Source organism: Sprattus sprattus (assembly GCF_963457725.1).
Source record: "Sprattus sprattus genome assembly, chromosome: 16".
NCBI classification, from domain to species: domain Eukaryota; kingdom Metazoa; phylum Chordata; class Actinopteri; order Clupeiformes; family Clupeidae; genus Sprattus; species Sprattus sprattus.
The window spans coordinates 19223641-19251140 of NC_137914.1; the positions used below are offsets into that span (position 1 = coordinate 19223641).

The following is a 27500-nucleotide window of genomic DNA, read 5'->3' on the forward strand; positions in this document are numbered from 1 at the left end:
AGGGCATCTCAGAGTTTCGTTATACTGACTTACTGAGCTAAGTTAATTGTTGAAATTGCTATCTTGGTAAAAGGAAACATCTCTGCAACAATATTGGAAAGAATGCGGTTACATAGCCAGCTTTACTTAAAGTTTATTGTAAGATAGGCCTTTATGTTAGACTTCATGCAGTTAGAGTTAGACTGTAGGTCTAGTATCAAACGTAAGCAACACTTTTACTGTATAGATAGAGAGCACGTGTATCACATTGGTTTATAGTCTGTCAAATTAGTTCTAGTTATTGGTGTTCGTTGGCATAAAAAGTTAGTCTTCTCTTATAAGCCTAGGTAGTACATCTGATTAGAGCTAGCAACCATGAATTGCAGATTAAGGGGTCCCCTATCTCAGTGTTCATTTTGGCAGCTATTTTTAGATTCAGTCTTAAGACAAAAATGCATATTAGTTTTAGTCACATTTAGTCATAGTTATCCTTCTTAGTTTCAGTCTAGTTTTCGAAAACTCATTACAATTTAGTCTAGTTTTAGGCACATTTAAAATTCCATATTATGTAGTAACCTGACCAAAGACACGGACAACGGAGAACGATGTATCAACATGTAGCTTTATGTAGAATCTTAGAAGTGTCGCCATACAGAGTAGCCACAGGTCTTTTTACTCGTGCATTCACAGAACAAAGGAAATGCATAATGCCAGTGTCACTTTATAGTAGAGCCCCGCCTGGTGGTACAACAGAGAACTACTATCTTAAACATTACAACAGTTTTAGTCACATTTAGTCATAGTTATCCTTCTTAGTTTCAGTCTAGTTTTCGAAAACTCATTACAATTTAGTCTAGTTTTAGGCACATTTAAAATTCCATATTATAGCTACATTAAACTCCTTCCCTTCCCTTCTCAGGCCCAGGGACCTCCTGTGTTGTGTCAACTGCATAGTAGTCTAGCTTGCAGTACTTCAATTGTGGATGCAATTAGTCTCCAAGATACAGATCTCATGCCTACAGCTGAATTCGAATTTGTTTGTAATAAATAATCGAATGTGATGATGAAGTACGGTACGCAGCGTCTTAACTGAAGCTCAACTCAACTATTACAGCAGCTAGCTTGCTGCTAACGCTAACGCTAACGCTAACTGAAAACACATCGGAACACATAGTGGCTAGCTAGGTAGCTAGCTGCTAATAAGTAACATATATAAGTAACACATCAGAAGTAATGAATCAAGTGTACTGATATTAAATGTACTACTAACATGCCATTCTTAAATTAAAGCCAGTGACATGATGGTTAACGATTAACGAGTTAACGATGGATACCGACAATTAGCATACCTAGCTAGGTAGCATTACCATTGGATTTCAATGGCAGTTATGCTAGCTCTGGCTATCCAGTCAAAGGAGCCTTGTATTGGACACGTATCACTTGACGAGCGGGGACAATACAGTCATCTGGAAAGTTTAAAATGATACTAAACGAAGGGAAATCTACTGTATGGAGATATTTCTGCCCAGTAGACAATGCAGATTCTAATTAGGCTGGTGGATATGTCCAATGTAAGAAGTGTGAAGTTTTAATGAAATATGATTGATGCAACTGTCGTTCTCCACAACAACTTGGATTAACCTGGATGGCTGTAGTTTCAGAACGAACGTCAATGGTAAGACTTGTCGGTTGTGCCTCTGTTGGTGTCTCGTAAAAGGTGAGTTTTATTAAAGCATAGCGTGTGTGTATTGTGTAGCTATTTCATTCCGAGATGGCATGGGAGTAAAATACTCCGCTCTGCTGCTGGTATACAGACAGCCGGAAAGGTTAACAAACGGAATGAAATAGCTACACATTACACACGCTATGCCTTAATAAAACCCACGTTACTCACATACTGGTTAACACTGTTAGAGCGGGTGTATAAACTGTACCTGAAACTGTTGCCACTTGCCACTACATTCGTTTTAATATTTTGCACTCTATCTAACCACTTATGGCATTTAAGAGAGCTTCGCCTTCTTCTATCTCAACTGATCTAATTTCAGTTGGCTAGAGCGTGTGACGTCACAATGGCTCAACCTTCCACCATGTTAGTCAATGAGAGAAAAAGGGGATGAAAAAGAGGGCTAAAAAAGGAGTGGCATGGGGTACCGCCACGAAAAGTCATAGCAGCTTGCACCGGATCGGGCCGGGCGTTTTGGTGTTTGAATGGCGTCTCTAGCTCAATCGGGCGAGGAGTAGTTAGCTGCAAGAAAAACGTACGGAATAAATAAATAAACTAGAATGCGTTTCGTGAACGAACTGCGAGAGTGTGCTTGCTCTGTTGCGGCCATGACCGAGAGAACAAGTGCCTTGGAATTGGGGCAGGTGTCAGCTCTCCAGCTCTCCCTGCTGGATGAGCATGCACAAATGAGTATGCACAAATGAGTATGCATGAGTGAGTATGCATGAGTGAGTAAACATGAGTGAGTATGCACGAGTGAGTATGCATGAGTGAGTATGCATGAGTGAGTATGCATGAGTGAGTATGCATGAGTGAGTATGCATGAGTGAGTAAACATGAGTGAGTATGCACGAGTGAGTAAACATGAGTGAGTATGCATGAGTGAGTATGCACGAGTGAGTAAACATGAGTGAGTATGCATGAGTGAGTATGCATGAGTGAGTAAACATGAGTGAGTACGCATGAGTGAGTACGCATGAGTGAGTAAACATGAGTGAGTAAACATGAGTGAGTATGCATGAGTAAGTATGCATGAGTGAGTATGCACGAGTGAGTATGCATGAGTGAGTATGCATGAGTGAGTATGCACGAGTGAGTAAACATGAGTGAGTATGCATGAGTGAGTAGAGCCCTGGTATGGAAGGTGTCTCTTAATATTCCTAGTTATACAGTTGAATGGAGAGGGACAGAGAGAGAAGAGGAACCGTGCGCTGGTGTCAGTGAGAGTTGTCAGTGAATCACAGGTGCAAGCCAGTTTAATGAGCCTATTATGATGTCATAATGCCTCAAAGTTCTGCCATGCAAGTCTATGGAGAAAAAAGGTGATGGAAAAAGAGGAATAAAAAAGGAGTGGCAAGGAGTACCGCCACGAAAAGTCATAGCAACCTGCACCGGATCGGGCCGGACGTTTTGGTGTTTGAATGGCGTCTCTAGCTCAATCGGGCGAGGAGTAGTTAGCTGCAAGAAAAACTACTAGAATAAAAAAAATAGTAAAAAACGAAGAACAATAGTGTGCTTCCCTTCGGGCAAGCACACTAACTAGAATGCGTTTCGTGAACGAACTGCGAGAGTGTGCTTGCTCTGTGACAGAGAGAACAAGTGCCTATGAATTAACATGTATTTACATCTACTCAATCAGTGTAGTGGGGCCTTCTTCCAATATATTTTAGCAAGCAACCAAGCTCAACCATTATATTTTGGCTCCACTGACGTTAGACATATGAGGGTATCTCAGAGTTTCGTTATACTGACTTACTGAGCTAAGTGAATTGTTGAAATTGCTATCTTGGTAAAAGGAAACATCTCTGCAACAATATTGGAATGAATGCGGTTACATAGCCAGCTTTACTTAAAGTTTATTGTAAGATAGGCCTATATGTTAGACTTAATGCAGTTAGAGTTAGACTGTAGGTCTAGTATCAAACGTAAGCAACACTTTTACTGTATAGCTAGAGAGCACGTGTATCACATTGGTTTATAGTCTGTCAAATTAGTTCTAGTTATTGGTGTTCGTTGGCATAAAAAGTTAGTCTTCTCTTATAAGCCTATAGTACATCTGATTAGAGCTAGCAACCATGAAAAACCTCTTCTGAAACTAAGAAGGATAACTATGACTAAATGTGACTAAAACTAATATGCATTTTTGTCTTAAGACTGAATCTAAAATAGCTGCCAAAATTAATACATCTCAGTGTTCATTTTGGCAGCTATTTTAGATTCAGCAGCTATTTTAGATTCAGTGCATATTAGTTTTAGTCACATTTAGTCATAGTTATCCTTCTTAGTTTCAGTCTAGTTTTCGAAAACTGAGCACACTACAACAGCTATGCTGTGTGTACATCCTCAAACGTTTTTCAGTTAACCTAATGATTCAAGGTCTCTCATGAATCATTACTCCCAGGACACGGGTTAATGTTAACTCACGCTATCGGTCACAACAAGTTACTTGGGATATGCTACCTCATAGTTAGCTAACGTTAGCTAGCTAAACGTTTACAGAGGCTAACGTGAAGCTTCAATCAAAAATGATTAGCTAGCTTTCCAAGCTAGCTGACACAACCTAAACACTCGACTGCCCCTTTGAAGTCAACTTAACGTTGGCTAATATATTCTAATAACTAGTTATCATTGACAGTTACAAGCTAATTTACCAAACTCCTTTCTGTCCTAAATTGAGCAGTTGCTGGTGTGAGCTACAATATGGGAGCTAGCAAAGCCATTTCTAGCTCTACTTCACAATACTGCTGCCTAGTGTAATAAGTTAACGTAAAACATAAATGTTTATAAAGTATCAGACATAAACAGGATACAACACACCAGTTACCAATTGATATTATGTGTTTATATATACCGAAAATGTCAGTAAATCCAGATGATGATTATGCTGCTGCTGCTGTTGGTCCCGTCGCAGGTCCCGTCGAAAACCCTGGAGTCGCGACCCTGTCAGTTGTTTCCATGTGAAATCAATGGAATGCTTCACTTTTTGGCGCCGTATTGACAACTGTCTGTCACTCGCACACTGTGCTTGTAAATTATTTTTCAAGTTTGCACGTACCTATTTATGCGAGTGAAATACTCGCACTGTAGAGCCCTGGAAGGTGTCTCTTAATATTCCTACAGTTGAATGGAGAACGACTGATAGAGCGGGTGACGTCACAATGGCTCAACCTTCCCCATGTTAGTCAATGAGAGAAAAAGGGGATGAAAAAATGGAATAAAAAAGGAGTGACAAGGAGTACCGCCACGAAAAGTCATAGCAGCTTGCACCGGATCGGGCCGGACGTTTTGGTGTTTGAATGGCGTCTCTAGCTCAATCGGGCGAGGAGTAGTTAGCTGCAAGAAAAACGTACGGAATAAATAAATAAACTAGAATGCGTTTCGTGAACGAACTGCGAGAGTGTGCTTGCTCTGTGACAGTAGGTGCGTTTCCATCCCATGTCTAAATGCGCATTATCTTTATGCGAATATTTAATCCTGGTTGGAAACGCGTGAGATGCGTATTAACTTCCCCAATGCGCATAGGAATTCGATTCGCCAGAAGTAGGTGGATTAAGTAGTTATTCGAATTTAGTTAATGCGCTTAACTTAGATGGAAACAGTTTATTCGAGCGATTCGCGTCTTTTGAGTATTTGTTTATGTTCGGAGTTGGACTATACGTCCTGTTGCAGTGAGAGACAAACGTGCTGCTGTCTGCCCCGAATGTTATGTTCCTCTACTGCTTCTCAAACTGCCAGCTAATACCACACTTCATGCAGCATATGCTGTTGTAGCCTATACTATAATATATCAATGGTTGCTGTTTGTTGTTTCCCCTGAACATCATCATTACAGTTTATTGTAGGCTAACTGATGAACTTAATTTACGTGCAAACTACGTGGACATGTTATCTCCCCAGACGTACTTTTTTGTTGTTGTTGTAAATTATTGTTTTATTGTTTTGTGATCATTGATTTTATTCTATAACACCTGTGGACCTGGTGTGCGCGGTTGTTTCGGTCCGCAATCTCTTGCGCCTAGCCCAGGTATGGTAACTTAATATATTTCTTTGCTTGTACTCGGATGGCAAAGCATACTGCATATAAACATCTATGTACAGTGGTCTTGCTGACGCCGAACGTTTCGCCCACAACACGGTATTCTCCGCATGTTGCAAGTTTGTAAAGCGCAATTGCAATGGGCTCGTCGGTGGGGACAGGCTTTCTGCAGCAAATACTTTCAGGCAACACATAAGGGCCTATCCGTTTCGGCCCACAGCTGGTCAGTGAAGTGGGCCTTCGCCAAATTAAAAAAAATCCCTAGACCGTGCTTGTTTCCAGATGTACGGACTTCTGCGGGGTACGGAACTCGCTGCTATGTGAGTTTATAAAACATGTTCAAACCTTCTACGCCTTCTCTTTCTAGCAACTATTAAGGCAAACAACTCAAATGCTACAGCATTAAAAGTCCCGACGGCAGAGAGGAGGGCGTCCATACTAGCGTGCAAAAAAATCTTCCTCCAAATTAGACTAAAGACTCGGGTGAATGGAAACGGTCGCTCAATGCGCATTTGTTCTATGCGAATCACCGTGAATGCGAATCGTTAATGCGAACGAGCTGAATGGAAACGCACCTAGAGAGAACAAGTGCCTATGAATTAACATGTATTTACATCTACTCAATCAGTGTATTGGGGCCTTCTTCCAATATATTTTAGAAAGAAACCAAGCTCAACCATTATTTTTTGGCTCCACTGACGTTTAGACATATGAGGGCATCTCAGAGTTTCGTTATACTGACTTACTGAGTTAAGTTAATTGTTGAAATTGCTATCTTGGTAAAAGGAAACATCTCTGCAACAATATTGGAAAGAATGCGGTTACATAGCCAGCTTTACTTAAAGTTTATTGTAAGATAGGCCTTTATGTTAGACTTAATGCAGTTAGAGTTAGACTGTAGGTCTAGTATCAAACGTAAGCAACACTTTTACTGTATAGATAGAGAGCACGTGTATCACATTGGTTTATAGTCTGTCAAATTAGTTCTAGTTATTGGTGTTCGTTGGCATAAAAAGTTAGTCTTCTCTTATAAGCCTAGGTAGTACATCTGATTAGAGCTAGCAACCATGAATTGCAGATTAAGGGGTCCCCTATCTCAGTGTTCATTTTGGCAGCTATTTTTAGATTCAGTCTTAAGACAAAAATGCATATTAGTTTTAGTCACATTTAGTCATAGTTATCCTTCTTAGTTTCAGTCTAGTTTTCGAAAACTCATTACAATTTAGTCTAGTTTTAGGCACATTTAAAATTCCATATTATGTAGTAACCTGACCAAAGACACGGACAACGGAGAACGATGTATCAACATGTAGCTTTATGTAGAATCTTAGAAGTGTCGCCATACAGAGTAGCCACAGGTCTTTTTACTCGTGCATTCACAGAACAAAGGAAATGCATAATGCCAGTGTCACTTTATAGTAGAGCCCCGCCTGGTGGTACAACAGAGAACTACTATCTTAAACATTACAACAGTTTTAGTCACATTTAGTCATAGTTATCCTTCTTAGTTTCAGTCTAGTTTTCGAAAACTCATTACAATTTAGTCTAGTTTTAGGCACATTTAAAATTCCATATTATAGCTACATTAAACTCCTTCCCTTCCCTTCTCAGGCCCAGGGACCTCCTGTGTTGTGTCAACTGCATAGTAGTCTAGCTTGCAGTACTTAAATTGTGGATGCAATTAGTCTCCAAGATACAGATCTCATGCCTACAGCTGAATTCGAATTTGTTTGTAATAAATAATCGAATGTGATGATGAAGTACGGTACGCAGCGTCTTAACTGAAGCTCAACTCAACTATTCCAGCAGCTAGCTTGCCGCTAACGCTAACGCTAACTGAAAACACATCGGAACACATAGTGGCTAGCTAGGTAGCTAGCTGCTAATAAGTAACATATATAAGTAACACATCAGAAGTAATGAATCGAGTGTACTGATATTAAATGTACTACTAACATGCCATTCTTAAATTAAAGCCAGTGACATGATGGTTAACGATTAACGAGTTAACGATGGATACCGACAATTAGCATACCTAGCTAGGTAGCATTACCATTGGATTTCAATGGCAGTTATGCTAGCTCTGGCTATCCAGTCAAAGGAGCCTTGTTTCTGGACACGTATCACTTGACGAGCGGGGACAATACAGTCATCTGGAAAGTTTAAAATGATACTAAACGAAGGGAAATCTACTGTATGGAGATATTTCTGCTCAGTAGACAATGCAGATTCTAATTAGGCTGGTGGATATGTCCAATGTAAGAAGTGTGAAGTTTTAATGAAATATGATTGATGCAACTGTCGTTCTCCACAACAACTTGGATTAACCTGGATGGCTGTAGTTTCAGAACGAACGTCAATGGTAAGACTTGCCGGTTGTGCCTCTGTTGGTGTCTCGTAAAAGGTGAGTTTTATTAAAGCATAGCGTGTGTATTGTGTAGCTATTTCATTCCGAGATGGCATGGGAGTAAAATACTCCGCTCTGCTGCTGGTATACAGACAGCCGGAAAGGTTAACAAACGGAATGAAATAGCTACACATTACACACGCTATGCCTTAATAAAACCCACGTTACTCATATACTGGTTAACACTGTTAGAGCGGGTGTATAAACTGTACCTGAAACTGTTGCCACTTGCCACTACATTCGTTTTAATATTTTGCACTCTATCTAACCACTTATGGCATTTAAGAGAGCTTCGCCTTCTTCTATCTCAACTGATCTAATTTCAGTTGGCTAGAGCGTGTGACGTCACAATGGCTCAACCTTCCACCATGTTAGTCAATGAGAGAAAAAGGGGATGAAAAAGAGGGATAAAAAAGGAGTGGCAAGGGGTACCGCCACGAAAAGTCATAGCAGCTTGCACCGGATCGGGACGGACGTTTTGGTGTTTGAATGGCGTCTCTAGCTCAATCGGGCGAGGAGTAGTTAGCTGCAAGAAAAACGTACGGAATAAATAAATAAACTAAAATGCGTTTCGTGAACGAACTGCGAGAGTGTGCTTGCTCTGTGACAGAGAGAACAAGTGCCTATGAATTAACATGTATTTACATCTACTCAATCAGTGTAGTGGGGCCTTCTTCCAATATATTTTAGCAAGCAACCAAGCTCAACCATTATATTTTGGCTCCACTGACGTTTAGACATATGAGGGTATCTCAGAGTTTCGTTATACTGACTTACTGAGCTAAGTGAATTGTTGAAATTGCTATCTTGGTAAAAGGAAACATCTCTGCAACAATATTGGAATGAATGTGGTTACATAGCCAGCTTTACTTAAAGTTTATTGTAAGATAGGCCTATATGTTAGACTTAATGCAGTTAGAGTTAGACTGTTGGTCTAGTATCAAACGTAAGCAACACTTTTACTGTATAGCTAGAGAGCACGTGTATCACATTGGTTTATAGTCTGTCAAATTAGTTCTAGTTATTGGTGTTCGTTGGCATAAAAAGTTAGTCTTCTCTTATAAGCCTATAGTACATCTGATTAGAGCTAGCAACCATGAAAAACCTCTTCTGAAACTAAGAAGGATAACTATGACTAAATGTGACTAAAACTAATATGCATTTTTGTCTTAAGACTGAATCTAAAATAGCTGCCAAAATTAATACATCTCAGTGTTCATTTTGGCAGCTATTTTAGATTCAGCAGCTATTTTAGATTCAGTGCATATTAGTTTTAGTCACATTTAGTCATAGTTATCCTTCTTAGTTTCAGTCTAGTTTTCGAAAACTGAGCACACTACAACAGCTACGCTGTGTGTACATCCTCAAACGTTTTTCAGTTAACCTAATGATTCAAGGTCTCTCATGAATCATTACTCCCAGGACACGGGTTAATGTTAACTCACGCTATCGGTCACAACAAGTTACTTGGGATATGCTACCTCATAGTTAGCTAACGTTAGCTAGCTAAACGTTTACAGAGGCTAACGTGAAGCTTCAATCAAAAATTATTAGCTAGCTTTCCAAGCTAGCTGACACAACCTAAACACTCGACTGCCCCTTTGAAGTCAACTTAACGTTGGCTAATATATTCTAATAACTAGTTATCATTGACAGTTACAAGCTAATTTACCAAACTCCTTTCTGTCCTAAATTGAGCAGTTGCTGGTGTGAGCTACAATATGGGAGCTAGCAAAGCCATTTCTAGCTCTACTTCACAATACTGCTGCCTAGTGTAATAAGATAACGTAAAACATAAATGTTTATAAAGTATCAGACATAAACAGGATACAACACACCAGTTACCAATTGATATTATGTGTTTATATATACCGAAAATGTCAGTAAATCCAGATGATGATTATGCTGCTGCTGCTGTTGGTCCCGTCGAAAACACTGGAGTCGCGACCCTGTCAGTTGTTTCCATGTGAAATCAATGGAATGCTTCACTTTTTGGCGCCGTATTGACAACTGTCTGTCACTCGCACACTGTGCTTGTAAATTATTTTTCAAGTTTGCACGTACCTATTTATGCGAGTGAAATACTCGCACTGTAGAGCCCTGGAAGGTGTCTCTTAATATTCCTACAGTTGAATGGAGAACGACTGATAGAGCGGGTGACGTCACAATGGCTCAACCTTCCCCATGTTAGTCAATGAGAGAAAAAGGGGATGAAAAAATGGAATAAAAAAGGAGTGGCAAGGGGTACCGCCACGAAAAGTCATAGCAGCTTGCACCGGATCGGGCCGGACGTTTTGGTGTTTGAATGGCGTCTCTAGCTCAATCGGGCGAGGAGTAGTTAGCTGCAAGAAAAACGTACGGAATAAATAAATAAACTAGAATGCGTTTCGTGAACGAACTGCGAGAGTGTGCTTGCTCTGTGACAGAGAGAACAAGTGCCAATGAATTAACATGTATTTACATCTACTCAATCAGTGTAGTGGGGCCTTCTTCCAATATATTTTAGCAAGCAACCAAGCTCAACCATTATATTTTGGCTCCACTGACGTTTAGACATATGAGGGTATCTTTGTTGTTCTGTTTTTGTTTGTTTGTTTGCTTGTTTATTGTGAAAGGGTCTAGTGTGTTACATTTGGTCATAGCCTAATAGTTCCAGAGTTTCGTTATACTGACTTACTGAGCTAAGTGAATTGTTGAAATTGTTATCTTGGTAAAAGGAAACATCTCTGCAACAATATTGGAATGAATGCGGTTACATAGCCAGCTTTACTTAAAGTTTATTGTAAGATAGGCCTATATGTTAGACTTAATGCAGTTCTCTCTCAACAGTGATGTCTGGCTTGTTATATGTTTTATCCATATAAGGAGGGGGCAGCTAAACTCGAAGACTCTCAGAAAATATCTAAAGTGTAGCTCACTAAACTAGAAATATATTGAAATGCCATGAGATGTAGGCCTACCACTAACCATTTCACATTTACAGACATAAACCTATAGACATGACACAAAACATCTTCCAAAGACTTTATTATCTCAGCTGCATTATTCAGTAGCACAAAGTAGTCTATTACATTCATATTTACTTCATGTAACCCTGCCATAGCGATACAACACCTTTTTGACAGCCTATATAGCCTAATTGCAAAATTAAATATATAAATAAATACTACACTGAAATAACGCAAACAAAGTGAATCTACAGTGAGCCAACGCTCGTCCACTGACAGTGTGGAAGAATGACAGCGACGTGAGCCAGGCCACATTCCAAGATTACGTTACTAGAAATGTCACTTTACATGAGCTTTGTTCATAAGCCATGCAGTCCATAAAATAGGAATACTCTGTGTACTAACAGTATAGTAAGACCGGTCATATGTTCAGAGAGCTTTCTAGCAACCAACAAGTTACAAGTAGGATAAACATATTAGCGAAATCTGCGTTGTCGACAGACCATCGTTTTGACTGGAGTTTTGATGTGCTTGTTAGCACCAAGTGGATTACCTCATCTACAATACATATGGGCTTGGACTCAAATCACTAGTAGGCCTACTTCACGATCTTCTATGGTTACCAGCAGATAAGGTAAATAATAATCGCCATATTTGCTTTAATGTTTTATAGAGTAAGAGGCTATGTGTAGGCTATTAGCTAATCAGAAATGTTGTAGATGCCAGAGTTGGCAACTATGGCTCAGATTTAGGTTGTTATCCATCAACATTCATTTTACAACTTACATTAGTTTCGTTGTCATTCGACTCGAAAATCTCTGGCTCAATTTGGCAAAGCACTACTGCTCTCTCCAGGGTAAACATACGTGGACCTCTCGGTGCTGTCATTTTGCCAATCTGGCTGGCTGAGGTAGTAATCGAGTGATTAGAGAAGGCTACAAAGTGGAATACTAAGCAGTTTGTAGCGGGAAAAATTGAGAGTGAAATGTAACAAATTATACTGTATAATTACCAATGTCACAAATAGCTTAGCGGTAATATGAATAGCTTAAATGGGATGGCTACATTAGCCAGCTAGTTAGGAGAATCTCCGCTCTCTTTCTCTTATACCATCCTGTTCTGCAGCGAAGGCACATCACGTAATAACGTTATCATTTCTCAAAATAGTTAAATACAAATATATATATAGCTTTTAAGATAAAAATATGTCCATTAAAGAATTAAATCAGGTGTGTAGATGAAGTTCAGCAACAGCATTTCTAGTGTTTATATCCATGATTGTATGCTGGTCGTCGCTGGCCGTCAACTGCCGTTACAGGAGAATACAGAGCTTCGCCTTAGTGGGTGACGTCACAATGGCTCAACCTTCCCCATGTTAGTCAATGAGAGAAAAAGGGGATGAAAAAGAGGGATAAAAAAGGAGTGGCAAAGAGTATCGCCACGAAAAGTCATAGCAGCTTGCACCGGATCGGGCCGGACGTTTTGGTGTTTGAATGGCGTCTCTAGCTCAATCGGGCGAGGAGTAGTTAGCTGCAAGAAAAACGTACGGAATAAATAAAGAAAACTTGACGATAACAATACTGTGCTTCCCTTCGGGCAAGCACACTAATAAACTAGAATGCGTTTCGTGAACGAACTGCGAGAGTGTGCTTGCTCTGTGACAGAGAGAACAAGTGCCTATGAATTAACATGTATTTACATCTACTCAATCAGTGTAGTGGGGCCTTCTTCCAATATATTTTAGCAAGCAACCAAGCTCAACCATTATATTTTGGCTCCACTGACGTTAGACATATGAGGGTATCTCAGAGTTTCGTTATACTGACTTACTGAGCTAAGTGAATTGTTGAAATTGCTATCTTGGTAAAAGGAAACATCTCTGCAACAATATTGGAATGAATGCGGTTACATAGCCAGCTTTACTTAAAGTTTATTGTAAGATAGGCCTATATGTTAGACTTAATGCAGTTAGAGTTAGACTGTAGGTCTAGTATCAAACGTAAGCAACACTTTTACTGTATAGCTAGAGAGCACGTGCATCACATTGGTTTATAGTCTGTCAAATTAGTTCTAGTTATTGGTGTTCGTTGGCATAAAAAGTTAGTCTTCTCTTATAAGCCTATAGTACATCTGATTAGAGCTAGCAACCATGAAAAACCTCTTCTGAAACTAAGAAGGATAACTATGACTAAATGTGACTAAAACTAATATGCATTTTTGTCTTAAGACTGAATCTAAAATAGCTGCCAAAATTAATACATCTCAGTGTTCATTTTGGCAGCTATTTTAGATTCAGCAGCTATTTTAGATTCAGTGCATATTAGTTTTAGTCACATTTAGTCATAGTTATCCTTCTTAGTTTCAGTCTAGTTTTCGAAAACTGAGCACACTACAACAGCTATGCTGTGTGTACATCCTCAAACGTTTTTCAGTTAACCTAATGATTCAAGGTCTCTCATGAATCATTACTCCCAGGACACGGGTTAATGTTAACTCACGCTATCGGTCACAACAAGTTACTTGGGATATGCTACCTCATAGTTAGCTAACGTTAGCTAGCTAAACGTTTACAGAGGCTAACGTGAAGCTTCAATCAAAAATGATTAGCTAGCTTTCCAAGCTAGCTGACACAACCTAAACACTCGACTGCCCCTTTGAAGTCAACTTAACGTTGGCTAATATATTCTAATAACTAGTTATCATTGACAGTTACAAGCTAATTTACCAAACTCCTTTCTGTCCTAAATTGAGCAGTTGCTGGTGTGAGCTACAATATGGGAGCTAGCAAAGCCATTTCTAGCTCTACTTCACAATACTGCTGCCTAGTGTAATAAGTTAACGTAAAACATAAATGTTTATAAAGTATCAGACATAAACAGGATACAACACACCAGTTACCAATTGATATTATGTGTTTATATATACCGAAAATGTCAGTAAATCCAGATGATGATTATGCTGCTGCTGCTGTTGGTCCCGTCGCAGGTCCCGTCGAAAACCCTGGAGTCGCGACCCTGTCAGTTGTTTCCATGTGAAATCAATGGAATGCTTCACTTTTTGGCGCCGTATTGACAACTGTCTGTCACTCGCACACTGTGCTTGTAAATTATTTTTCAAGTTTGCACGTACCTATTTATGCGAGTGAAATACTCGCACTGTAGAGCCCTGGAAGGTGTCTCTTAATATTCCTACAGTTGAATGGAGAACGACTGATAGAGCGGGTGACGTCACAATGGCTCAACCTTCCCCATGTTAGTCAATGAGAGAAAAGGGGGATGAAAACATGGAATAAAAAAGGAGTGACAAGGAGTACCGCCACGAAAAGTCATAGCAGCTTGCACCAGATCGGGCCGGACGTTTTGGTGTTTGAATGGCGTCTCTAGCTCAATCGGGCGAGGAGTAGTTAGCTGCAAGAAAAACGTACGGAATAAATAAATAAATAAAGAAATAAAGAAAACTTGACGATAACAATACTGTGCTTCCCTTCGGGCAAGCACACTAATAAAGAAAACTTGACGATAACAATACTGTGCTTCCCTTCGGGCAAGCACACTAACTAGAATGCGTTTCGTGAACGAACTGCGAGAGTGTGCTTGCTCTGTGACAGAGAGAACAAGTGCCTACGAATTAACATGTATTTACATCTACTCAATCAGTGTAGTGGGGCCTTCTTCCAATATATTTTAGCAAGCAACCAAGCTCAACCATTATATTTTGGCTCCACTGACGTTTAGACATATGAGGGTATCTCAGAGTTTCGTTATACTGACTTACTGAGCTAAGTGAATTGTTGAAATTGCTATCTTGGTAAAAGGAAACATCTCTGCAACAATATTGGAATGAATGCGGTTACATAGCCAGCTTTACTTAAAGTTTATTGTAAGATAGGCCTATACGTTAGACTTAATGCAGTTAGAGTTAGACTGTAGGTCTAGTATCAAACGTAAGCAACACTTTTACTGTATAGATAGAGAGCACGTGTATCACATTGGTTTATAGTCTGTCAAATTAGTTCTAGTTATTGGTGTTCGTTGGCATAAAAAGTTTGTCTTCTCTTATAAGCCTAGGTAGTACATCTGATTAGAGTTAGCAACCATGAATTGCAGATTAAGGGGTCCCCTATCTCAGTGTTCATTTTGGCAGCTATTTTTAGATTCAGTCTAAAGACAAAAATGCATATAAGTTTTAGTCAGATTTAGTCATAGTTATCCTTCTTAGTTTCAGTCTAGTTTTCGAAAACTCATTACAATTTAGTCTAGTTTTAGGCACATTTAAAATTCCATATTATAGCCACATTAAACTCCTTACCTTACCTTCCCTTCTCAGGCCCAGGGACCTCCTGTGTTGTGTCAACTGTAGTAGTCTAGCTTGCAGTACTTAAATTGTGGATGCAATTAGTCTCCAAGATACAGATCTCATGCCTACAGCTGAATTCGAATTTGTTTGTAATAAATTATCGAATGTGATGATGAAGTACGGTACGCAGCGTCTTAACTGAAGCTTAACTCAACTATTACAGCAGCTAGCTTAGCTTGCCGCTAATACTAACTGAAAACACATTGGAACTCATAGTGGCTAGCTAGGTAGCTAGCTGCTAATAAGTAACATATATAAGTAACACATCAGCAGTAATGAATCAAGTGTACTGATATTATATGTACTACTAAATGTACTACTAACATGCCATTCTTAAATTAAAGCCAGTGACATGATGGTTAACGATTAACGAGTTAACGATGGATACCGACAATTAGCATACCTAGCTAGGTAGCATTACCATTGGATTTCAATGGCAGTTATGCTAGCTATGGCTATCCAGACAAAGGGCCTTGTTTCTGGACACGTATCACTTGACGAGCAATACAGTAATCTGGAAAGTTTAAAATGATACTAAACGAAGGGAAATCTACTGTATGGAGATATTTCTGCTCAGTAGACAATGCAGATTCTAATTAGGCTGGTGGATATGTCCAATGTAATAAGTGTGAAGTTTTAATGAAATGATTGATGCAACTGTCGTTCTCCACAATAACTTGGATTAACCTGGATGGCTGGTTGTAGTTTCAGACCGAACGTCAAAGATCTTCAATGGTAAGACTTGTCGATTGTGCCTCTGTTGGTGTCTCGTAAAACGTGAGTTTTATTAAAGCATAGCGTGTGTATTGTGTAGCTATTTCATTCCGAGATGGCAGGGGAGTGAAATGCTCCGCTCTGCTGCTGGTATACAGACAGCCGGAAAGGTTAACAAACGGAATGAAATAGCTACACATTACACACGCTATGCCTTAATAAAACCCACGTTACTCACATACTGGTTAACACTGTTAGAGCGGGTGTATAAACTGTACCTGAAACTGTTGCCACTACATTCGTTTTAATATTTTGCACTCTCTATCTAACCACTTCTGGCATTTAAGAGAGCTTCTCCTATGTCAACTGATCTAATGTCAGTTGGCTAGAGTGCGTGACGTCACAATGGCTCAACCTTCCCCATGTTAGTCAATGAGAGAAAAAGGGGATGAAAAAGAGGAATAAAAAAGGAGTGGCAAAGAGTATCGCCACGAAAAGTCATAGCAACCTGCACCGGATCGGGCCGGACATTTTGGTGTTTGAATGGCGTCTCTAGCTCAAACGGGCGAGGAGGAGTTAGCTGCAAGAAAAACGGGGAGAATAAATAAAGAAAACTTGACGATAACAATACTGTGCTTCCCTTCGGGCAAGCACACTAATAAAGAAAACTTGACGATAACAATACTGTGCTTCCCTTCGGGCAAGCACACTAATAAGTAAAACACACACCAGCACACTGAGTGCTCACAGTCAGACCTTCAGTGCAGAGTTCTGCAGCCTCAGTGTCTTGCTGTAGTCTCCGGTCTGCTTATAGACCCCAACAATGACGCTTTGGTGCTTTGCAGACACACACACTGACAAACATAAATGCACACACACCTTGCATCAACGACAACAAAAAAAGTAACCTCATAGTACACACTGACACATAGAAATACACACACACTCACACACACATACGCTCACACCGAAACACACACATGCACACTAACAGACTTCTAAAAATCAGAAAACATTCACACGTCATTTTATGTAAATAGAGACATGCTTTCAGACACACACACACACACACATACACGCTGCACTTTGACAGTGTCTTGCTTTGTCTCCCTTTCATCTCCGCCTCTCTCAAACAAACAGCCTGTGATAGTTCATCTTTAGTGAAATGTAAATGATCAGCTGAACATATTGGTGCCTGTCAGTTCACATCACGCTGACCGGCGAGACACAAGGGGCTCCCTCTCTTTCCCACTTCCTCCACACACCCTTTCCAAGGCTAAACTCAAAGCATTTGTCTCTGAGAACGAGACAAGATGAGATGAGAGAGAAAGAGGGAGAGAGAGAGAGAGAAATTTAAAGCAGTTGATCCAATGCATCACATTACAGGCTTTATCTCGTTTTACCCCCAGACAAAATACACAAGAGATGAGCCTCACTGTCAGCTCCCGCGCTGACTGCATTACACATCATCTCTCCTATCTCTCCCTCTCTCTCTCTCTCTCTCTCTCACTCTGTCTTTCTCTCTATCCCTCTCTCTGCCTTTTAATAAACACATGCGCACACACAGACACATACACACAGAGCATTTGTATGCAAACCAGATATATATCCCTCATCATTCAGACCATCTATGCTTGCCTCTTTGCACCCAATCGGTCTCTCTCTTGCTCTCTCTTTCTCTCTTGCTCTCTCTTTCTCTCTATCTATTTCTTGCTCTCAGCCGTGGTACATATTGTGATGAGACAGTACTCTCATTTTTCTCAACCCTCCTTCTGTCAATACCGAAGCACACCTCTGATGAATGCCATAGTGTGCATTTATCTCTCTCTCTCTCTCTCTCTCTCTCTCTCTCTCTCTCTCTCGGTCTCTCTCTTTCTCTCTCTCTCTCTCTCTCGGTCTCTCTCGCTCTTTCTGTCAGTCTGTGTCAGTGTTAACCACCCTCCCTTGCACTCTCACCATGTGTTGCTGACCCTGAGTCAGTCCTGACGCTGGGCAGTTTGAGGCCCTGCTGCTGGAGTTCAGAGGTGTGGAGTGCACGTGGGGATGGAGGGGCAGCTCGTGCTGAAACAGGAGAGATTGAGCACTCTCACCCTGACCCACAGCACCAGGAAGTGGGCTTAGCTAAAGCAGATCCATAGAAGGCATTAGTCTGCCTGCTACGGGGGTGTGTGCAGGTAGAGGGCAGGAGGCTAGGCAGTGTGAGGGTACTACAGAGGAGGTCAAGGGCCCTACAGAGGAGGGAAAGGGCACTGAGGATAAAGGTCAGGACACTAGGGAGGGTATTGAGGGCACTACTGATGAGTGTTCGGGGGAGGAGGGTCAGGGCACTAGGGATGAAGGCCCTTGGGAATGGACCTTGGCTGTGAGAGATCAGAGGGTGTTTAGTGCCCTCCTGACACTCTCTTATCTGCTTTGACCCAGACACACACTCGCAAACACATTTGTAGACATTGTTATTCTACGCTCACAGGCATTTTTTAAATGAAGTCAAGCTACACACATGCATACACACTCCCACACACACACACACACACATTTATGTGCACTGTGTTAGTTGTGTGTTTGTGTCTTTGTTTCCTCTACCTCTCTGCTGTGTGTATTTGTGGGAAGGTTGCTCGATTCCCTGCAGTTTTTAATTAGGCCTATAATGAAGCTCACTGCTCTTTAAACCACTTTCTCTCACAGCAGGCAGCCAGGGTAAACCCAACAACAAGTGCTTCATTATACGCCTGTGTGTGTCTGTGTATGAGTCTGTGTGTGCTTGTATGCTTGTATGTGTGCGTGGTGCGTCTGGTGTGTGTGTGTGTGAGAGTGTGTGTGTGTGTGGGTGTGTGTATGTCTATTGATCTGCAGATCTCTTGTTTTTGTGTGTGGTCAGCAGTGAGATGGGGGTGAGATGTAGAGGTTGGAGGTCACAGCTGTGTTTGTACTGAGATGCCTTTGGTATGCCTTTCAGATGCTCACTGCACCATTCTCTGATGCAGAACACACCACTCTGCTTAGATGTGTGCGTGTGTGTGTGTGTCCGTGTGTGTGTGTGTCCGTGTGTGTGTGTGTGTGTGTGTGTGTGTGTGTGTGTCTGTGTCTGTGTGTGTGTGTGTGTGTGTGTGTGTGTGTGTGTGTGTGTGTGTGTGTGTGGTGTGTGTGTGTTACTGTACACGGTCTCAGAGTTTCAGGTTACTTCAATGTCAGGTTCAAGACCAAAGATATGTGTGTGTGTGTGTGTTTGTGTGTGTGTGTGTGTGTGTGAGTGTGTGTGCGTGCGTGCTTGTATTTCCGCGCGTGTTTGTACAACAAATGTACATTTCTTTGGTTTTAGATTCCACACCACAGAAAGCAGATAGAGTGCTTCTGCAAATAAAACTTTCATGCAGCATAATGCTACTACACAAATCACACAGGTCATGCCTCAGCATGCATGCATGTGTGTGAGAGAAAGCAGGGAAGAAGATGTTGTCACCTGCTGAGTAGGAGACAGCCATAATCCCAAAGCACAGCACAGCAGAGCAGCTTCAGAACCATGGAGAGCTCCACTTAACCACAAGGCCTCAGGAAGGAAGAGAGGGGGGAAAGCCTGCTGATCAGCATGAGGAGGATACGCCTCCCAGAGCCAATATCTCATGGCTGCCTCTATTGATCCTGCCATTGATCCTGTTCCCCTGCGTTCCACAGCCTCCACCAGCACCTATTGTCATTCCTCTGTGTCTTTACCGCCTCGTTACCCGCCGCGCCTGGGCTTTCATGACTGAAACCCCCCTCCACACGCACACACACACACACACACACACACACACACACACACACACACACACACACACACACACACACACACACACACACACACACACATCAAAAAATGTGGGTAGCAAAAGTTTCCCAGGCCCTTTTTTTCTTCTACTACCCCACGTACACACACACACACACACACACACACACACACACACACACACTCCCATGTGAAGGGGGCCTAAGTAATGCTTGTTTGCCCCCTGATGATATTATCAATAGAGTGCTTCTTTTGAAAGTGCCACAGTCCACATTAAAGTGAGGGATGACACCCGAGGCAAGTGGAGCCTGCTGCTCACACATTTAGGAAGGTAACAAATGGAGCCTTTCACTCGCGTTCGCAATACACTGATACACAGTCACACACACACTGATACACATTTACACAGTCACATACACACTGATACACACTTACACAGTCACACACATCAACTCTGTCGAGCTCTTTCTCTCACACATACACATGGTCCGTGTGGTTCCAAGGCATTAGCAGTCTAAACACATAGTAGTTTGTGTTTTTTTGGTATTTATGTGTATGTGCAAGTGAGTGTGGGATTCATGCCCTAAAAAACATTACTCCGTCACCATTTACTAACTAACACCTCTCTCATGTTTTTTTTAACTCTCTTCTCTTCTCTTCTCTTCTCTTCTCTTCTTTTCTATCATCTTCCTTCTCTTCGGTTCTCCTCTCCTCTTCTCTCTACAGAAAGTGCCCCAGTACACACTTATCGTCCAGGCAACAGACATGGAAGGCGCCCAGAGTTACGGTCTGACCAACACGGCCACCGCTATCATCACCGTTATTGATATCAACGACAACGCACCGGAGCTGACAGATAGCACGGTAAGTGTGTGTATGTGTGTGTGTGTGTGTGTGTGCACACATGAGTGTGAATTTGAGTGTGGGTGTGTGAGTGTGTGTTTCTGTGTGTGTGTGTGTGTTTGTGTATCTGTGTGTGTGTGTGTCGCAGCCTGGCTGAAGTAAGTCACGGAAGAAACTCTCCTCTCAGGGCTGCGGAGAGAGCAGCCACTTGAGGGTGAAAAAGCTGTTTGTGACTGTGCATGCCAGATCAAGAGGGACAGCCAGAGCCTACAGGTGAAGAAGAACAAGAAGAGGGAGGAAAAGATGGAAAGAGAGGGGGAGAGAGGGAGAGAAGGAGGGGAGGAGACTGAGATAGCTTTCCGTAGCTAATCCCTCTCTAACAACTCTTCTCCCTCCTCCGTGGCTCCCCCTCTCCCCCTGTGAGGTTCAAACGCAAGCTTATGGATGACTCACCAGAACATTTACCATGGGCTGCAGTAAGTCAGGTCAGAATGACAGAGTTTGCAGGAGTGTGTTTGTGTTTACGTGTGTGTGTGTGTGTGTGTGTGTGTGTGTGTGTGAGAGAGAGAGATGTCCCTGTTAAGTATGTGACATTAGCAGGCAAGGGCAAATGAGAACACAATCTTCTACTCATCATAACACATAGACACAGACTCAACCCCCCCCCCCCCCCCACACACACACACACACACACACACACACACACACACACACACACACACACACACAAACACACACACACACCACTGTGTTCCACTGCATCACCAGGGGGACAGTTGCTAAGGCGACACGTGATAATGGCAAACAGGGCTCTTAGCAAACACGTGTGGAGAAAAGGAGAAGTTTCATAATAGTGAAAAGACCTGATCTATCACACACACACACACACACACACACACACTCACAAAGTGAGGTTAGAGTCTCATCAGTTATCCCAACCTGTGTGCCAATTGTAAGTTGTGTGCGTTAGAGAGAGGACGGTGATGATGAGGATAATGATGATGATTATGTGATTAAAGGTCAGCCTACAGCAGAAAATACAAATCCTGCTCTTTTTCTTAATGAACAAAAGTGAGGAATGGTGAAAGATGAGAGGTCATTACGCCAATTCTGTGATGCTGAAAGGTGCAGTGTGGTTTCCATCTTCTGTTGATGTTTTCTCTCTCTCTCTCTCTCTCTCTTTCTCTCTTTTCTCTTTTCGGTTTTCCGCAACTCAGCTAGTGCTCAGCAAGCAGATCAAATGCAGTGTATCTGCTGTGTGCCTGGAGTGTGTGTGTGTGTGTGTGTGTGTGTGTGTGTGTGTGTGTGTGTGTGTGTGTGTGTGTGTGTGTGTGTGTGTGTGTGTGTGTGTGTGTGTGTGTGTGTGTGTGCATGTGTGTGAGAGGGTGTTTAATACCCCTCCTCTTGCCCTCCAGGCCTCTGACACTAGCGGTTGGTGGCAGAGTAAATGATACCCATTCCAGTGGTGGGGATTGGGATGGGGGAGTGGAGAGTGAAGAAGTGATGGTGATGCTGGCGGTGGGTGGTGGTGGGTGGAGGAGGGGGGAGGGCCACCAGTAGTGGTGTTCCCGGTGATAGCCCCGGAATGAGAAAACTCCGAAGGGTCATTTATTATCCCGACGGATGGAGTGGGACAGCGTGTGAGTGAGGGAGAGTGCGGCTGAGCGAGAGAGGAACGAGGAGGCGTCACCACTGTCCTGGAAGAATAAAGATGGGAGGAAAGGGAAGAAGGAAGGAGGGAAAGAGAGAAGAGGGGAAATCAGCAGGCACACACCCAGCCACACACACACACACACACACACACACACACACGCACACACACTCACACATCCTCTTCTGTTTACAGAAGGGGCTCATTGGCGTTCTGTATTACTGAGGGCGCTGAAGCGTTTCAGTGTAATTCTCACAGTAATGCTTTAATGCAAGTCCTCCAGGTAGCAGTATCACTATTATGAATTCCTCTAAATTAAATGATTTAAAACATTGGTTTAAGGAGATGTGCTTTAAAATGTAAAGATGTATTATTCACCTTCAAGGATAGGCTGACAATGAATAAAGAGAAAGAAGACGAAGAAGAAGAAGAAAGTATGAGAGAGGGTAGATGAGGGCGAGAAGTAGATAAAGCAAGAAGGAGTGGGAGGAAGATGTGAAAAGAGAAGGAAGAGAGAGAGAGAGAGAGAGAGAGAGAGAGAGAGAGAGAGAGAGAGAGGTGTTGTCCCATTAATCCATGAGATGGTGGGCGCTGGAGGAGGGGATGAGAATGAGGTTGTTAAGCTTCCTGAGAGGCAGGCTGTGCGCCCCGCGCCCTCTAAAGCCCGTGCCTGCCCGATTCATCAACCCACCGAGGGGAACGCAGAGCACCTCACTGCCCGCTAATTACCAGCATGACCTCCCTGCGAAGGAGCGAGAGAGTGAGAGAGAGAGTGAGAGAGAAGAAGAGAGTGAGAGAGAGGGAGAGAGAGATAGATAGAGAGAGGCATGATCTAAAGGACAACAAACAAAGTCGAGGATGTGTAGAAGGGCAGCAAGAAGTCCTTTTAGCAGAGATAGAGTGAGTGAAACAGAGAGAGAGAGAGAGAGAGCGATAGAGAGAGAGAGGAGAACAGGAGATGGCACAGATGGGGATGGCCTGCCTCTTTACTGCTGTCTGAATTGGGACAGGCCCCTGGGTAGGTGGGGGGTCCCTGCCGTCTTTTTGTCTCATTAACCCCTCGCCCTTCGTTAAGATGCCACTCACACACACACACACACACACACACACACACACACACACACACACACACACACACCATGCCATCCCTTGTTTCTCCTGCCCTGGGGCGGAAGCAAGCTAATGACTTGGTCTGTTTGCTCTCCCAGCTGCACAGCAGAAGGAAAATGCTTAGCGTGCACAGGTGAACAAGCTTGTTAACACAGGCATAGTCTCAGAGATACAGAGACATACAGAGACAGAGAGGGAAAAAGAGGGGGAGAGAGAGAGAAAGAGAGAGGGAGAGAATGAGAGAATGATAGACGTGTTGAAGGGGTGAGCAGAGGGCAGTGGTTGGTAGGATGTAGAAGGCCCAGGCATTGCCCTCCTCTTCCTCTCTCAACCATACCCATGGTGCCCCTGTGGTCTTAGGCCAACCATTTGGTAGAAGCCCTGCCCCACAGCCCCCTCTGGACCCTTGTGTGACGGATAAGTGTTATAGAGGGTACCAACGATCTAATGATGCCATGGCTCCTTGGCCCTCCAGGGTCCTCCTGTGGCTTAGCAAGGCCCTTGCCACCTGCCTGCATCTCCAATGCGCATTGCTTTGGCAGGACAGGCCAGCCCATGTCAGCAATGCCAAGGTAATGAAGTGCCAGTCGAGTCAACAGACTCTCCTCCCCCTTTTGGATGCTGTTTACCCCAATTAATGAATGTGTGGATGTCATGACTAGCGGTGTTAAGGGAGAAGGGATGTGTCTGGCATGATGTTTCTGCCCGCACATGTGTGGTTGTGTATGCTTTTCTTGGATGAGTGGGATTCTATTTCTAGTTCCTCAGTTCCTCTGATGCTGTTGGCTATTTTAGTGTGTGTGTGTGTGTGTGTGTGTGTGTGTGTGTGTGTGTGTGTGTGTGTGTGTGTGTGTGTGTGTGTGTGTGTGTGTGTGTGTGTGTGTGTGTGTGTGTGTGTGTGGAAGGTTTACCTTTATAGCACCAAAGAGAGGAGGAGATTGTCTGCTGTGCTGGAGGGGAAGAGACGCCCCGGGGTGAAGGGGTCTCATCCACCATGCTGAGCCTCACTTCCGGCTCCGTGTTCTCTGCCTCCACATGAAGGGCGCGGGGACTCACTGGAGCATGCACACAGCCCTGCTACAAAAGAGCCAGCCACACTCCTCTCATGACTATCTTCCCCATCTCCCTGGCTTCATCCTCTCCTCCATTCCTCTCTCCCTGTTCTTTTATCAGAGAATTCGCTCTCTCTCCTCTGAGTTTCCATTTCTCATCTTTTTTTCCTTCGTTCCTTGTGACGTTTCTCTTTTTCATTCTGGTTTCACCAGAGTTTAGAAGAGCCCCTCGTTCTAAGCGAGGCTTGACCTTATACTTGCTAATGTGATATTATCATCTGTAAACTTGCAGATAGCGAGGCAATTATGGGAGTCGCCTTTGTTGAGCAACACTCTCTGTGTCACTCTCCACCCTCTCTTTCCTCCTTCTTCGTTCGCACTTGGCCAGTTTGTCTTTCTTCATGTCTCTGTTGTTTCTTTTCTCAGTCCCCCCCCCCTCCCTCCCTCCCTCCTCCCTTTCCTTCTTTGAAAGCGTTTCTGTCTGTTCTGTCTGTGTCCCTGAGCCGGGGCTTGAGAGCGAAAGACAGAGGAGAGGAGATCAAATTGACTTTGGTAAATTATTCAGAGATGTTAATTAATCTCTTGTAGGAGGGCAAGCAGCCTGTAGAGCACAGACATCTCCTTCTCTCAGTCTCTCTCTTTCTCCCCTCTCCTTTTCTCAGTCTCTCTTCCTCCCTCTCCTCTCTTTTTTCCCTCTGTGAAGTCTCTTGTCGGCCCAGTAGGAGGGTTGCGGGGGAGGGGAGGAAGGTCACTGTGTGTAACTCACGACCGCAGATTGATTTCCTCTCCCTCTCCAGTCGCACTTCAAGGGGCTCCCCCTGAAACGGGTGGGAGAGTCAGAGGTGGCCTTATTGACATCAGGGCTTCCTCCGGTTGCTTTTCCCTTTGTGAGTGTCAGCTTTTTGTAATGCAAGTTATGCATCGTGCTGCATATGATAGAGGGTCTCACAGGCCTCTGCTTAAGCAGACGGAGCAAGCAGGCAGAATGTTCTTAGGGGTTACTTTGAACTTTTATCAAAACCTTCTTGTTGCAGTGTAGTGCACTGTGTGTGATAGTGAGCTCCAGGGTTATGGTTCAGGTTAAAGTTGTTTGCTTGGTGTACCAATGCATTATGTACTATTATCAAGAAAGAATACTCAGAACTGATGTATTGATTATGTCTGCCTGTGCCGTTATCGCAGTAGTGATGTAGAGACTGCCAGCATCACACAAAATTCTGGCATTAAACTCTTAAATCTCGCATGGTCTAAATATTTCAAGCTTTTGGAAAACAAATGAAAACTTGAGAATCCGTGTTAGAAAGTTTAACACAGAAAATTCAGCAGGACACTTCGTAAAATAACATTCTTAAAAGGGTTACATCTCTGCAGGAATTCCTGTAAATGAGAATGTGCCTTTGTGTACATGTGCCATTTTCTTTCCTCTCTCTCAATGGTGCATGAAAGCCACTTGGTATGAATTCCTGCAACAATACATCTTGCAACAATAGAACTCCTCCTGACAAATCTCCTCCTGGTCCTGGAAACGGGTTGTGAAAACATGGGGATCAGTGGTATTTATTGCTGTAGTATTTTATCCCTTTCACTAGTCTGGGTATATATTACGAGAGAAAGGGAGAGGGGTTGTTGTTGGAGCAGATCGGGGTTGGGAGAGAATGGTTCCAAAAGAGAAGGGTGACACAGTGAGAGAGCTGAGAGGTGAAATGGTTTGGAAAAGAAAACAATAAAGGAGAAAAGATGGAGCGTAGACCATAAATAGGTTCCGATAAGTGAATGAGTAAGGACAGTAGTAGAATGTTCTCACAAATCTCAGAGCAAGAGAGAGAGAGCGGAAAAGAGAGAGAGATAGAGAGTGAGAGAGAGAGAGAGAGAGAGAGAGAGAGAGAGAGAGAGAGAGAGAGAGAGAGCTAGAAGACAAGCATCCACACATACAGCTTTACAAAGGTGAGTCTCTCTGGTCTTTCAGCTTTTTGACACCTAGTACACTCCTTTTTTTTGTAAACAAAATGCACTTAAGAATATGTTGATAGTGTTACAGTTGTTTGTAACACAGACAAACCATTCTAGCTGGTGCCATCATCTTCTTGAAATGCATTTAAAGGATCACTGCCACTCCACACCCTAATCCTCATCAAACAGTCAGTTAGATGAATTCTTTTGGCTTTAACAACATACCGCCGATCCGAACGTGTTCAGTCAAACGCTCCAAATGAAGAGTATTGGGGCCAGGAGGTGCTGCAAATACGTCTGCGTTCCACATTAATCAATGAGTGCCTCTGCAGTGGGACACTCGTAACCGCCCCTCACTTAGGAGCCATCGCCCGCTATTGCAGCTTGAGTGCAGATCCCATATGTTCAAATCTCTGGGCTGCAGCTCTCTCTCTTGCGCAGCACGGCGTAATGGACCTGGAGTTCGGTGATCCTGGCTCTTGGCAGAGGCAAGCTGGCGCTTTGGGGGCTTTTCGTTTAGCGGTGTTAAACGGAGATTATGGATGTCCTTGCCGGGGAGAGGGCTTTTCTTGAGGGAGCGTGAAAGACCCTCTCGCCGGGGCCCTGAGCTGCGGAGAGGCAGCTTGAGTGGGCAGGCCGCTTGAGCATCTCAGCCACGTCTGATTGGGCCCCAGCCCTCCAGCACATCCCTACCACCACCACCCCCACCCCACAATTCAAATATGTCCACAGCTAGAGTGACGGACCACCCTCCATTTTCCTCGGTGTGTGTTTGTGTGTGTGTGTGTGTGTGTGTGTGTGTGTGTGTGTGTGTGTGTGTGTGTGTGTGTGTGTGTGAGCATGTACTTTTGTGTTTATGGATATATGTGTGTGTATGTGTTTTGGTTTGTGTTAAAGTGGGTGTGTGTGTGTCCGTGACGTGTTAGTAACAGTGTTATAACATATCTATAGCACAGGCGTTG

The 27500-nt window shown here is 43.0% G+C and overlaps 1 protein-coding gene across 1 annotated transcript in view; it reads left to right on the forward strand.

Annotated features, from left to right (window-relative positions):
• LOC308377008 (cadherin-4-like) overlaps positions 1–27500 on the forward strand; it is a gene marked incomplete at its 5' end in the record, with an annotated part of 304531 nt that overhangs the window by 249617 nt on the left and 27414 nt on the right. Inside the window, one exon of the mRNA XM_080853540.1 lies at positions 20659–20796. Coding sequence (XP_080709666.1) covers positions 20659–20796 — 138 coding nt within the window. The remainder of the gene's footprint in view (positions 1–20658; positions 20797–27500) is intronic.